General features: G+C 38.9%; 1 protein-coding gene across 2 annotated transcripts in view; it reads left to right on the forward strand.

The window, feature by feature from the left end:
- Window positions 1-13,916, forward strand: part of wdr90 (WD repeat domain 90) — a 47,001-nt gene that overhangs the window by 11,560 nt on the left and 21,525 nt on the right. For both annotated transcript variants that reach the window (XM_007256809.4, XM_049480091.1), the window contains 12 exons: window positions 3,291-3,452; window positions 3,563-3,693; window positions 4,687-4,803; window positions 4,936-5,171; window positions 6,535-6,680; window positions 6,922-7,052; window positions 8,976-9,106; window positions 9,271-9,432; window positions 9,600-9,728; window positions 12,250-12,380; window positions 12,503-12,576; window positions 12,689-12,820. In XM_007256809.4, the coding sequence (XP_007256871.3) occupies window positions 3,291-3,452; window positions 3,563-3,693; window positions 4,687-4,803; window positions 4,936-5,171; window positions 6,535-6,680; window positions 6,922-7,052; window positions 8,976-9,106; window positions 9,271-9,432; window positions 9,600-9,728; window positions 12,250-12,380; window positions 12,503-12,576; window positions 12,689-12,820 (1,682 nt within the window). The remainder of the gene's footprint in view (window positions 1-3,290; window positions 3,453-3,562; window positions 3,694-4,686; window positions 4,804-4,935; window positions 5,172-6,534; window positions 6,681-6,921; window positions 7,053-8,975; window positions 9,107-9,270; window positions 9,433-9,599; window positions 9,729-12,249; window positions 12,381-12,502; window positions 12,577-12,688; window positions 12,821-13,916) is intronic.

A 13,916-nucleotide genomic window follows, 5' to 3' on the forward strand; every position in this document is an offset into this window, starting at 1 on the left:
TTCTCAGTCAATAGCTGGAGTTTTTGAAAAGAAAAATTAAAAGAGAAAATAACTTTGACAAACATAAATTTATTTTATTTCACTTTGCTATTATATCTGAAAAATAAAGAACATTGTCAACATCTGGTGCTGCCTGTCAATTATATAAAACTTAAAACATGCACAGAAATATAAAGCTATATTTTATAATTCGTTTCTTTTCGCCAGTGCAAATTTATTAAAATTATAAATATATTAATTTATTAATTAAAATCTCGTCCAGTGCTCCAGAATATTAGCCACGCAAAGCCAGCTTAGCACAGCGCATGGCATTGCGCGCGGCATTGCGCGCAGAATAACCTCTGTCTTCTAAAATAAACGTTTTAATAAATAAGGTCGGAGAAGTGTAGTAAAATTAATGCTATTAAACTTACTAAAGCTAATAAATGTACTGATCATTAATAAAGATAAATCGGACAAAATGCGCTGCGCCTCTCTCTCGCTCTCTTTTGCAGCGGAGCTGAATTCAGCGCGAGGCTACAGATAATATGAAACTCAGTTCAGTTGAATAAAAATAAGTAAGGGCCTGTAAGTACAAGCAAAGGACCTGTAAGTAAATATTGTCAAATATAAAGAATAGTTTGAGGTTTTGGTGAGCTGTTTTCATGATTTGAAACTGAAACTAACTGAAACTTAGAATATTCTGCAGAAAGCCTGGGTTATTTTAAACGAATTTTTAATGAGTTTATATTTTATATTTATTCATTTTAATTTTTTTTCTTATTTTATTAATCAAATCATTAAATATATATCTTCATAAGATATATTTTTTTACCTTTTATGTCAATTTTTATGATCTTTTTAAAAGGTCCTATTTTTCCTTTTTAACATATATATTTTATTCGTCTATAATAAATGTCAGTTTTTATTTCTATTTTTTATATATATTTTTAATCCCTTTTAAACTGTTAATGCTCAGCGGCACTGTAAATGAGGGTCCCTATCCAGTGTGAATAATCGATTGCTTGTTTAAAATTCAGTGTTGCAAAACCAGTTTTTACATAAACAATAAACAGAATAAAAAATAAAATCATTTTATTTTATTTAAGCTGCTGGTGTTTCTTTCGCAGCCTGACGCGCAGTCATTTTTCTATGCGCTCTCCTTCTGTAAAACGGACCACGTAGAGTCCACGTCGCCTCAGCCACCTGCGAGTCCATGTACGTGGACTTTCAGCGCACAACAGGGCACAAATAAGCAAAGAAGCGCTTTCTTTTGCAAGGCGACATGTTGTGTTGAAGCGAGAGTTTGTACGCAAAGAAAGCTCCGCCTACGGGCTGCGTTTAGACGTGCAGTGTAAGCTCCCCCGTCGCAGCAGGTCAGTCGGACCGTACAGTGTGTGCAGATGAATCGCAGGCGTTGTTCATACACGACAAACGATTCAAACGTGCAGTGTGAGCTCTCCAGAACGCATCCGATTAAAAAAATCGCACAGTGTCCGCCTGGCTTTACACTTCCAAAATTATGCCACATATGTATACAAGGGGTGGGCGAAATGGCCCTAAAATAATATCACGACATTTCAGGGCATTTTTGTGATAACAATACTTGGTGGTATGACAAAAGACTAAACTTTAAAAAATATATATTTCAAGAACCTACTACTGCAACAAAATTAAAATACATTTTTATTATTGCATACAATATAAAATGGTACACCCCTAACTGAGATATTAAAAAATACAAAAATTGTATCAGATTTTAATGATCCAGAATGTCTTGATAATAATAATGCACTACAAATATCTTCATATATCCAGGATTAAAGTAAAAGTACTGATTCTGACAGATATAATATGTAGATATATAATGAGAAATGTGTGAATTTTTCTCAGCAAAAAAGTAGTACCCTGATGTGATGATTAGGGGTGGGTAACGTTAAAAAATGTTGGTGATATTATTGCGTACAATACGATATGGTACACCCCTAATGCATACCATTGATGTGTAGCTCTACAAAGTCCCCAGACTGCCAGTTGATTAAATCCTCAGTTGCATTGTTAATGCCACTGGACTTACACTCTACTCATGTCACACAGTGACTATTGTGAATGATCAGAACTGTTGTGTCAACAAAAAAAACATATAATATTACATTTTTAAAACAATATATTTTTAAAAACATATCCACCTGAATTGCCACATTCCAAATGGAGAATGACCCAAACACTTATTATTTATAAATTACTTGGGGCGCCGAGTGGTCCAGCGGTCTAAAGCGCTGCCACTATGAGCAGGAGGTCACGGGTTTGAACCCCCGCTCATGCAGCTTTGCCATCAGCTGCCGGTGTTCAGAGGGAGCAAAATTGGCCCTGCTCCCTCCGGGTGGGTGGATGGTGCTCTCTCCCCATAACGCTTAAAGGTGGCGCCGGGCGGCATGAGGCGTCTGTGGGCAGATGTATCGGAACCTAGCCGCTGTGTTTTTCTCTGAGCGTGCTAACCCTAATTTATCAACCCAGTTCATCACTTGATGGTATCTTGTTTTGTCTTGTTGACACATTACATCATTTTCTACTAAGAAGAGGAGTGCTAGATTTCTTCAAATGCATCCTACACTACTGCAAAATTTCACGCATATATACAGGGGTTGGACAATAAAACTGAAACACCTGTCATTTTAGTGTGGGAGGATTCATGCCTAAATTGGAGCAGCCTGGTGGCCAATCTTCATTAATTATGCATTGCACCAGTAAGAGCAGTGTGAAGGTTCAATTAGCAGGGTATATGCAATGCACACAACATTATGGGTGACATACCAGAGTTCAAAAAAGGTATGATGTATCAAGATCCACGGTATCCAGGGTAATGTCAGCATACCACCAAGAAGTACGAACCACATCCAACAGGATTAACTGTGGACGCAAGAGGAAGCTGTCTGAAAGGGATGTTCGGGTGCTAACCCGAATTGTATCCAAAAAACATGAAACCACGGCTGCCCAAATCACGGCAGAATTCAATGTGAACCTCAACTCTCCTGTTTCCACCAGAACTGTCCGTCGCCACAATAAATTATTGTGGTCTAAAACCAGGTGTTTCAGTTTCATTGTCCAACTCCTGTACATCTGAGTATATTTTTGTCTGTAATTGAAATTTTAAATTACATTACTTTATCTGTAAAAAAAAATCTGAAGTTGAAAGTTTAATGTGTTTTAGAATTTGGTGTATTTGCTTTGTTATTTTTTATGATAGTGAATATATAATTATATCATTTTCTGATTTAATGCTTTATTATGTTCTTCTCTCTGGGTTTCAGTATGGTGTCGTGTGGTGTGGGTAACGTGCGTTTGTGGCGTGTGCGCGGTGGCTCTCTGCGCTCGTGTCCGGTTAACCTGGGGCAGTATCACAGCCTCGAGTTCACTGATCTGGCCTTTGAGGAGGGACACGCTCCCGACCGGCAGCCGGATGACCGAACACTGTGAGAGCACGAACACAAGCCTTGCACCGTTTAAAATGTGCTTTACTCTGAGTATTTTTGGCAACTAATTTGCAATTAATGTGTTTTTGGGATGTTTCTGAATGCTGCAGGTTTGCCAGCAGTAAGAGTGGCCACATCCTGGAAATTGACTACATTTCTGTGGCAATAAAGAATGTCAGAAGACTCCTCCCATCTCAGCAAAACCACTCCCACCGCAGAGAGAAACAGACTTTTAGCACAGGTGAGAGACTCAATGGAAGAAGGAAGTAAAGCTAGTACACTGCAGAGTTTACTTTGATTCATTTACAAACTGAACATTCCTCAGATTCTGCTGCGTATTAGATGAACAAATGTTGTGATGGCTGAGAATTGTACACCATAAGTAGTATTTTGATGTTGAATACTTGTATTAACTATAGTTGCATCAAAAACAATCTGGAAATTAATAAAACAAAAAACAAGAATCATTTAACATATAAGCAACCCGTGAGAAAATCCCGATAGCCAGAGAAAACTTAGACTATGACCCATATTTGGCATCTGTCTGAACGGTGCTCGCTTTGTACACGACACACATGCATGACAGAGCAATGCTTCACCTTAAGTTTCCCTTTAATCCTAGCTATGATCTTAAGAGCTATGAATGAGTTCAGGCTACAGTTGGTCTTATTACCTAAAAAAAAAAACGCTGGAGTTGGGATAAAAAACAGTCCCTTTATTTTCTTTCAGACTGCAACCGTGATCTGTAGCTGCGTTCGGCCAATTCATTAGGAACACCACACAACTACTTGGGTCTTATTATGTTATTGAAACAGAAAAATCTGTCCAAAAACTTTACTGTCTACTCATGCCTATTTTATTATGTCTTTTTTTCATCAGCCACATAAAACAACCCATGTATGTCACATATGACTGACTAAGATTGAGTTTGGGCCACATTTACCTGTGGTGTGAATGTAGCCGGGTTTTAATGTGATGTTTAGAGAACAAGGTATATGATTGATTCGGCCAGAGCATCAAACTAACATGCTGAATAGTATACATATATAATAGTATACAATAGTATCCATCATGTGTTGCAGGCCTGAACAAATAAAATAAGATTTACCAGACCAAACATGAAATGTATTGGATTTATACTGTCGGCAGTGAAATAAAGTTTAGTAAATAAATGTAAATGTATAATGACAAATGTGTTCCAGTTGTGAAAAGGTGTGTTTGTATATGTGTGTAGGTCCAGGCATTGCAGTTAACAGCATTAGTGTCTGTGGAGCGTTCTGTGCTACAGGCTCAGAGGACGGATTCTTGCGTCTCTGGCCACTCGATTTCTCTTCTGTCCTCCTGGAGGCGGGTCAGTACCAACTGTGCATTTCCTGTACTGACCAATCATGGACTAGTGCTATAGATTGTCTAGAGTTTAAAACTAAGCAAATATGGTTTGCTTTTTTCTGTTTTTTGTGTGTCTCTGTGTGTGTGTTTTCAGAACATGAAGGGCCGGTCAGTCTAGTAAGTGTATCGGCTGATGGTATGAGTGTGCTGGCCGCCACCAGCACAGGAAATCTTGGCTACCTGGATGTTAATAGTCGTGGTTATCGTACGCTGATGAGGTCCCACACTAACACAGTGTTGGGCTTCAGTGTGGATGGGATCAGGAGGCAAATCACCACAGCATCTAAAGACTGTACTGTCCGGGTGTGGGCCATGGACTCCATGCAGCAGGTCAGTTGCACTTTAGGGCCATATCTTACACCCTGCACTGGGCACGTTGTGATTCTCATTGCTATCTTACACCCTGTAAACAGTCTATTTTCATGCCATGCGTCTACGCTGTTAAAATTGCGATGGAGCTTATGAATATAGACTGTATCAAATAAGTGAATACACCCCTCACATTTCTGCAGATATTTAAGTATATCTTTTCATGGGACAACACTGACACTTTAATACAATGAAAAGTAGTCTGTGTGCAGCTGTTATATAACAGTGTAAATGTATTTTTCCTTCAAAATAACTTTATACACAGCCAGTAATGTCTAAACCACTGCCCTGCTACACGGTTCCAGAGGGAGGGGATCATGCTCTGCTTCAGTATTTCACAGTACATATTGGAGTTCATGTGTCCCTCAATGAAATGTACAGTAACTCCCCAACACCTGCTGCACACATGCATGTCCTTTGTTGACATGTCTTCAGCAAACTGTTTGCAGGCTTTCTTGTGTACAGACTTTTGAAGAGGCTCTTCTGGGGTGAGAGCCATGCAGACCAATTTGATGTAGTGTGCGTCGTATGGTCTGCGCACTGACAGGCTGACCCCCCACCTCTTCAACCTCTGCAGCAGTGCTGACAGCACTCCAGCTCCTACCTTTCAAAGACAGCATTTGGGTGTGACCCTGAGCACGTGCACTCAGCTTCTTTGGATGACCGACACGAGGTCTGTTCTAAGTGGACCCTGCTCTTTAAAACACTGGATGATCTTGGTCACTGCGCTGCAACTCATTTTCAGGGTGTTTGCAATCTTCTTGTAGCCTTGGCCATCTTCATGTAGCGCAACAATTTGTCTTTTAAGATCCTCAGAGAGTTCTTTGCCATGAGGTGCCCTTTAGGAACTTTTAGTGACCCATATGAGAGAGTGTGAGAGCTTTGCTAAAAATTGAACACACCTGCTCTCTATGCACACCTGAGACCTAGTAACACTAACGAGTCACATGGCATTTTGGAGGGAAAATGACAAGCAGTGCTCAATTTGGACAGTTAGGGGTGTACTCACTTTTGTGGCGAGTGGTTTAGACATTAATGGCTGTATATTGAGTTTTTTTGTGCCGTGCAGTGTGTATTTGTTTAAATCCCCACAATACAAAAGATAACCCTAAATCAAGCTGCGCTGGGCACAGTTGACTGCTAGTCTGTGGGTCGCTAAAATAGGGCCTGTAGTGAGGGTTCTTTGAGTCTTACCTTATGTGTAGATGTGGACGCCATAGCCTCAGCAGGAGCTGTGATTGGTCTGCTAAGCCACGCTTTGACTGTACACGCTTTAATATATCAGCCTTAACTCATCCTCTCTTTCTGTCTCATCTCACTGAAGCTGTATGACTTTGTATCTGATGAGGACAATGATGCTCCTTGCTCAGTGGCGTTCCATCCCAGCCTGCCAGTCTTTGCTTGTGGCTCCAATTCAGGAACTGTCAGAGTGTTTGACATCCCTGAATCTAGCTTACTCGCACAACACAGGTACACACATACACACCCACACACAGTGAGCACACAATAACCTGCTATATATTGTTCAGATTCTCCAAGAATGTCATTTTCTGTTAAGCCATGTTATCTTTTGGGCACAAGTAATTATGTCTGTACATTCTGTCTATAAAAAGTGGGTAAAACTGGTGTGTAGGTATGATCTGAGGAATGACAAAAATCTAATGTCTGTTAATTTCACACAACATAAACACTATTTTTTGTGTTGATGCAGGCAGCATCGTGGTGCAGTAGTGGGCCTGGTGTTTTCTCCTGATGGTGAACATCTGTACAGTGCCGGCTCTCTGGGATACCTGGCTCTCTACAATGCTTTCCAACCAGAGTACCCCATCCTCAGAGTGCTCGGTTAGACATTTTGATTTAAAGAGCTTTGGAATTTCAAACATTAATGGGATATTATTTACACCACTCTGCATAACATATAATTTTGTACTTCCTATACTTAGTATTACTATGTTTTTTAAAGTACTATGTTTTATTTGCTGCCATTAGCTGCTATCATACAATAGCTGGTATGCTTCCTGGGGTCCGATAGACAAAACGTACAAGCAATTAACAAAAAACACCTCATAATTATTAGTCTTTAACATATCTATGGTGGGTGATGTGCACTTCTTAGTTGTGTATTTTTTGCTTTCTGTGGAATTGTAGAGGTTTTACTTTTAAAAAGCATAACTTTCAGAGGTTGCTTACAACTTGCATTGTCATGGTGTGTCCAGCTAAAGTTTATTTAAGTATCTACAGTGAGGAAAATAAGTATTTGAACACCCTGCAACTTAGAAATCATGAAGGGGTCTGAAATGTTCATCTTAGGTGCATGTCGACTGTAAGAGACATAATCTAAAAAAAGAAATCTGAAAATCACAATGTATGATTTTTTAACTATTTATTTGTGTGTTACTGCTGCAAATAATAGTTTGAACACCTGCCAATCAGGAAGAATTCTGGCCCTCAAAGACCTGTTATTCTGCCTCTAAAAAGTCCACCTCCACTCCACTTTTTATTCTAAATTTGATGCACCTGTTTGAGGTCGTTAGCTGCATAAATACACCTGTCCACCACACACAATCAGTAAGACTCCAACTACTAACATAGCTAAGAAACAAAAGAGCTGTCCAAAGACTCCAGAGACAAAATTGTAGACCTCCACAAGGCTGGAAAGAGCTATGGGGCAATTGCCAAGCAGCTTGGTGAAAAAAGATCAACTGTTGGAGGAATTATTAGAAAATGGAAGAAGCTAAACATGATGACTGTCAATCTCCCTCGAACTGGGGCTCCATGCCAGATCTCACCTTGTGGTGAACCAATGATCCTAAGAAAGCTGAGGAATCAGCCCAGAACTACATGGGAGGAGCTGGTCAAGCACCTGAAGAGAGCTGGCACCACTGTTTCCAAAGTTACTGTGGGTAATACGTTAAGACGTCATAGTTTAAAGTCATGCATGGCACGAAGGATCCCCTACTTAAATCAGCATATGTCCAGCCCGTCTTAAGTTTACCCATGACCGCTTGATTCGATGATCCAGAGGAGTCATGGGAGAAAGTTCTGAAACTTTTTGGTCTTAATTCCACTCGCTGTCTTGAGAGGACAAAGAATAATGAGTACCATTCCAAAAACACTATCCCTACTGTGAAGCATGGGCGTGGAGGCGTCATGCTTTTTCTGTTGGTGTTTTTTTTTGCACATGGGACAGGATGACTGCACTGTATTAAGGAGAGGATGACGGGGTCCGTTTACTTCCCTCAGTTAGAGCATTGAAGATGGGTCATGGCTGGGTTTTCCAACATGACAATGACCCAAAGCACACAGACAGAATAACCAAGGAGAAGCTCCGTAGGAAGCATATCAAGGTTCTGGAGTGGCCTAGCCAGTCTCTAGAGCTAAACCCTAAGCTCAAACACTCTGTTTTTTAGCGACAGCCCAGAAACCTGGCAGATCTGGAGAAGATCTGTGTGGAGGAATGGGCCAAAGTCCATGCTGCAGTGTTTAGTGCAAACCTGGTGAAAAACTACAGGAAACATTTGACCTCTGTACTTGCAAACAAAAGTTACTGTACCAAATATTAACATTTTTTTTATTATGTCTCTCACAGTGGACATGCACCTAATTTGAAAATTTTAGTCCCCTCCATGATTTCTAAGTGGGAGAACTTGCAAAGTCGCAGGGTGTTGAAATATTTATTTTTATCACTGTATATGAATAAAGTGCATCTGTTTCTTTTTGGAAAGTCATGCAGTCATATTTTGCTGTCATCTTTCTGTTCCTAAGGCAATGTGGTTGCACAAGGTGCAGATCGAGGCCCGGACGCGCTGGTGGTGAGCTCAGACAGCCGCTGCCTGGCGTTTGTTGGCCCGACAGAATACACAGTTACCATCATGGATGCACACACACTTGATGAGGTATGATAATATGAAGACCCTCCCACTTAGATGCTGACATGTGAACTACACACAAGCTTTTTTACCAGTCTTCAAATTAAACTATTTAGAGTTGAGATCTTTTTGAAATCCGTGCAGTGAAATAAATACTTAAAAATGCTGAATAAATATTGTGTGTGTTGTAGCTACTGCGTGTTGACGTGAGTGTTTTAGACGTTGAGAGTACGACACTGGACTCGGCGCTGAAGGTTTGTTTCGCCCCGTCTTCCCTCTCCCACCTGCTTATCACGACATCGTCCAATAAGATCCTGTGGATCAACAGAAGCACAGGACGGCTGCTCAGAGAGGTAAGAGGGTTGTGTTTAGGGCTTCATTTATTTACATGAACGTTGTTTGCTCAAACTTTGAAAATTGGACACACCCCTTTAACTTCATAAGCGGTATCTATATCTGTATCTTATCTATATAATGTTGTTCGGTACAGCTGACTGTGTTCTGTCTTGTATTTTCTCAGGTATCTGAGGTTCATAAGCATCAGTGTGCGTCTCTGGCCGTTAGTGAGGATGGGTGTTTCCTGCTTACAGCTGGACACAATGCTGTGAAGGTGTGGGACTATAACATGAAACTGGACGTCAATTCACAGGTGGGTTAGTGCATATATGTGTGTGTGCTTTCTAGCTTTGGCCGGACATTTTTCAGGTTTCACCTCTTTAACCTCTTGAATTATCATGTATAAGGGCCATTCCACTGAGTGGCCCTTAAACTCTTCCAAATTAAACTTTTTTTTGGATCTTTTTTCAACTCCGAATCTAATAGCACATATATTTACCTATTCAAAACATATACTGGTCATTCTCAGGCAGCTTTATGTAATTTATTACAAGGTTTCTAAGTTGAAGATTCTTTTTTTTTTTTTTTTTTTTTTTTTAATACATTTTGCTCAGTCCTGTTACCAAAACTCGTGTGACAATTAAAAATCATGTTTAAAAGCAAGTTCACTATTTTCTTTTGATTTTCTCTCAAGAAAGTCTTTATTATAAAGAAATGATTGACTTCATGTTCAACTTATTGATATTTATGATAAAAAAACACTATATATATATATATATATATATATATATATATGCATGCACACATTGTATTTTCTAAAAGATGCAAATCAATTTTTATTTTATCAGTAAGACCCAAACCTGAAATTGATCAAATATATTATCAGGTTTTATCTTTAAAACTTTAAAAACTTTAAAAGTTTCATCGCTTTTTCATTCATTTTACAATTTAAAAGTCTAGTTGTGGTCTTTAGAATGAATGAATTCCATGTGAATCTTTTTAAAACAAAGATATTTTTACACTAATAACAGTCTTTGCAATGTCATATTATACCATATTTGCACTACTGTTTTATACAGGTTCTGTTTATACTTGTACTGTCATTCCATCTTAATCACCTCCCATCACTAGTGCACTATTGTCTTCTGTCTCACATATATCTGTTTGTGTCCTTGTTGTATTGTACATATAGTGTCTCCCATTCTTTTTTTTTTTAATCAAAGTCTGTTTTATTAAAGATTTTTGTCACATACAGGACACAAACATTCCCGTACCCTTTTTACTCCCCCTCTTCCCACAGCACCCCTCCCTTCAGACCTGCATAAAAAAATATATATAAATAAATAAAAAAGTAAATTAAAATACCTTTACACAAATATCAAATATAAGCATGTAAAAATAAAAGAAAAAAGCGGGATCATTAGGGAATACATAAATCAAATGAATATGTGTAAGAAATAGATTAATACACAATAAAATAAAGAAAAAAAAACATAAATAATAAATGCCTGCTGTACAGGTAATGTTTCCAGCTTCCATGTTTTCCACGAATATTAAGAATGGTTCCCAAATTGTATAAAACATCTGTACTGACCCTTGAAGAGTGTACCTTATTTTCTCCAGTTTAACATGTTGCATAACCTCTCGAGTCCAGTGGGCATAGGTTGGAGGACTAGAGTCTTTCCACTTAAACAGTATAAGTCGTCTGTTTATCAGAGTACAGAAAGCCAGCATATTTTGTTTATGGTGACTTAAGTGAGTGTCTTCTGGTAGGACACCAAACAATGCAATATAAGGCAAATAGTCCAATGGGGTTTTCAGAATTTCAGAAAGACTATCAAAATTGGATTGCCAAAACCAATATAGCTTTGGACATGTTCAGAACATGTGTAATAGATTTGCTGGGTCTTGTTTACATCTGTCACATGTAGGATCCACGCTTGCTTTAATTCTAGACAGTCTCACTTTACACCAATGAAGACGGAGTACTACCTTAAACTGCACCACAGAAAGTCGTTGACAGATCGAGGACCGGTTAAATGATGATCAGTCCCACCCACTTTGTCCACGCTACGCCTTGTCAGTCTCGCAACCTAGAGTTCACCATTTAAACTAACCTAGAGTACTGTGTCTGAAGTTGCTGCTGCTGCTGGTATAAAAACACAATAGCAGCTACTAACTACTATGGAGACGAAATGAATCTGTTCATTCATTTTATCCTTATCCTGGAAAGGCTTTCCACCGAATGAACCACCCGCTTAATTGTCAACACGCCAACGTCAGACGCATGTCCTTCTAAAACCAATCAGCGTCAGGGTAAGGAAAACGCATCAGTACGTAATTGATGATGAAAGGATGTAGGAGTATCACACAAAGGTCTTTGGTGCGCTTCCTAAACTGCAGTGTGAAAACAAAAATAAGCGGACCAAATATATACAATGTAGCAAACACATGAACCTTGGTTCAAACCACGGTCCGGACCTTCAGGTGTGAAAGCACCCTTAGAGTCTCTGTAAAACACTAAATCCACCGGAGATCCTATGTAAACCTAGTTACTTACACAGAGGTGGGTAGTCCAGGTCAAGAAAGTAAAAAAACACCCCGGGTAGATTTTTACTTTATGGATCTGGACTACCCACCTCTGCTTACACAGGATAGCTAGCTAGCTAAGTAACTACTGTAAACAGAACTGTTCTAAACATGCACATTCAGTATTTTATCATTTTCAGAAGTCTTCTGAAGTGTTTTTTTTTTTTTTTTGCAAGACTTAGTCGTTGGTGGTTTATTTTACAGCTAGACATAATTCTTGGTATATTTGTGTGTTTATGTCACAGGTGTTCATTGGCCATTCTCAGCCCATTACACAGGTGAGCTTTACACCTGACCAGATGGGTGTGGTTTCGGTTGGTGATGCAATCTTTTTCTGGGACTTCTTGGCTCAACCACATCAAGAACCGTCCTGCAGGTAAAAAAAAATGTGCAAATATGAAAAATTATCAGTAAATATGTTTATAGACTGTACATAAACTGGCTTAAATCTTAAATACATTATTACATACTTAAATACATTATTTCTCTATTTTACAGTCTCAGCTCTGTAGCTGCTGTCACCTCCCCTCCAAGAGCAAGTAAAGGCTTGGATGTGTCTCTGCTAAATGCAGGTAATGAGAGCAGCATTCCAACTTCATTGTAATAAGTTGAATGAATAATAATTATTATTTGGAGAATTATTAAGCAGTAAACTGCTATTGCTTTGACTTCTCATTTGATCAGTTCTTGCAGAACAAGAAAAGACAGAGTTTAATGAAATGTTGTCCAATGGGATGCCTCGAAAAGAAGCGCCCCGTCCCTCCTCATCTTTGCCTGTTCTGGATGTTAGCTCTATACAGAAGACAAGGCATGGAGGTGAGTAAATGTCTGTACTACAGTGGTGTGAAAAAGTTTTGCCTCTTCAGGATTTCTTATTGTTTTGCATGTTTGTCTCTTAAATGATTAGATCATCAAACTATTTTAAATATTAATCAAAGACAACACAAGTTAACACCAAATGCAGTTTTTAAATGAAGGTTTTTATTATTAAGGGATAAAAAACATTCAAAGCCTCATGACCCTGTGTGAAAAAGTGATTGCCCCCTAAACCTTAAAACTGGTTGGGTCACACTTGGCAACAACAACTACAATCAGTAATTTGTGATAACTTGCAGTGAGCCTTTCACAGCGCTGTGGAAATTCTTTGTTGTAGTTCCTCCACATTGGAGGGTTTTTCAACATGAACTGCTTTTTAAGGTCATGCCACAGCATCTCAAAAGGATTCAGGTCAGGACCTTGACTAGGACACTAAAAAGTCTTCACTTTGTTTTTCTTCAGCCATTCAAAGAAATTGCTGGTGTGTTTTAGTTCATCGTCCTGCTGCAGAAACCAAGTTTGTTTCAGATTGAGTTCACAAACAGATGAACAGTAGAACATTCAGGATTTGCATTTTGTGTTTACATTTTGTGTTTTACTGATATTTAAAGGTTTCTTTCTGCTAAAATCCAGGTTTTCTTGTGCTTTGTAAAATACAATGGGTCTTGTAATGGGAGTTGTATATGCATGCTACATATGAAACTGTTCCTCAGCCTCCATTGTCTGCAGCAGCTAGTAAAAGAAAATATTCAGAAAAATGAGTCGATCAGGAAAAGGATTGTGTCTGTCAACCTCATTCCTGTGTTATTTGTGCAAGTAACACATCGCTGTTATGTGCTTTACACATAAGCTAGGGAACAAATGGTTAGAATTTGTCTACGGGACACCACCATCAAAGTACAATTGAGATAGGTAGATGTATGTTTAGAACAGTTCTGTTTAGACTAGTTAAAAGTAAAAATCCACCCACAAAACAACAAAACCCCAGGGTGTATTTTTACCTTCTGGACCTGGACAACTAACCTGTGTGTTTACATAGGCATACATAGGATCTCCGGTGGATTTTGTGTTTTACAGAGACTCTAAGACTAGTTCA

Source organism: Astyanax mexicanus, chromosome 6 (assembly GCF_023375975.1).
Source record: "Astyanax mexicanus isolate ESR-SI-001 chromosome 6, AstMex3_surface, whole genome shotgun sequence".
Lineage (NCBI taxonomy): Eukaryota > Metazoa > Chordata > Actinopteri > Characiformes > Acestrorhamphidae > Astyanax > Astyanax mexicanus.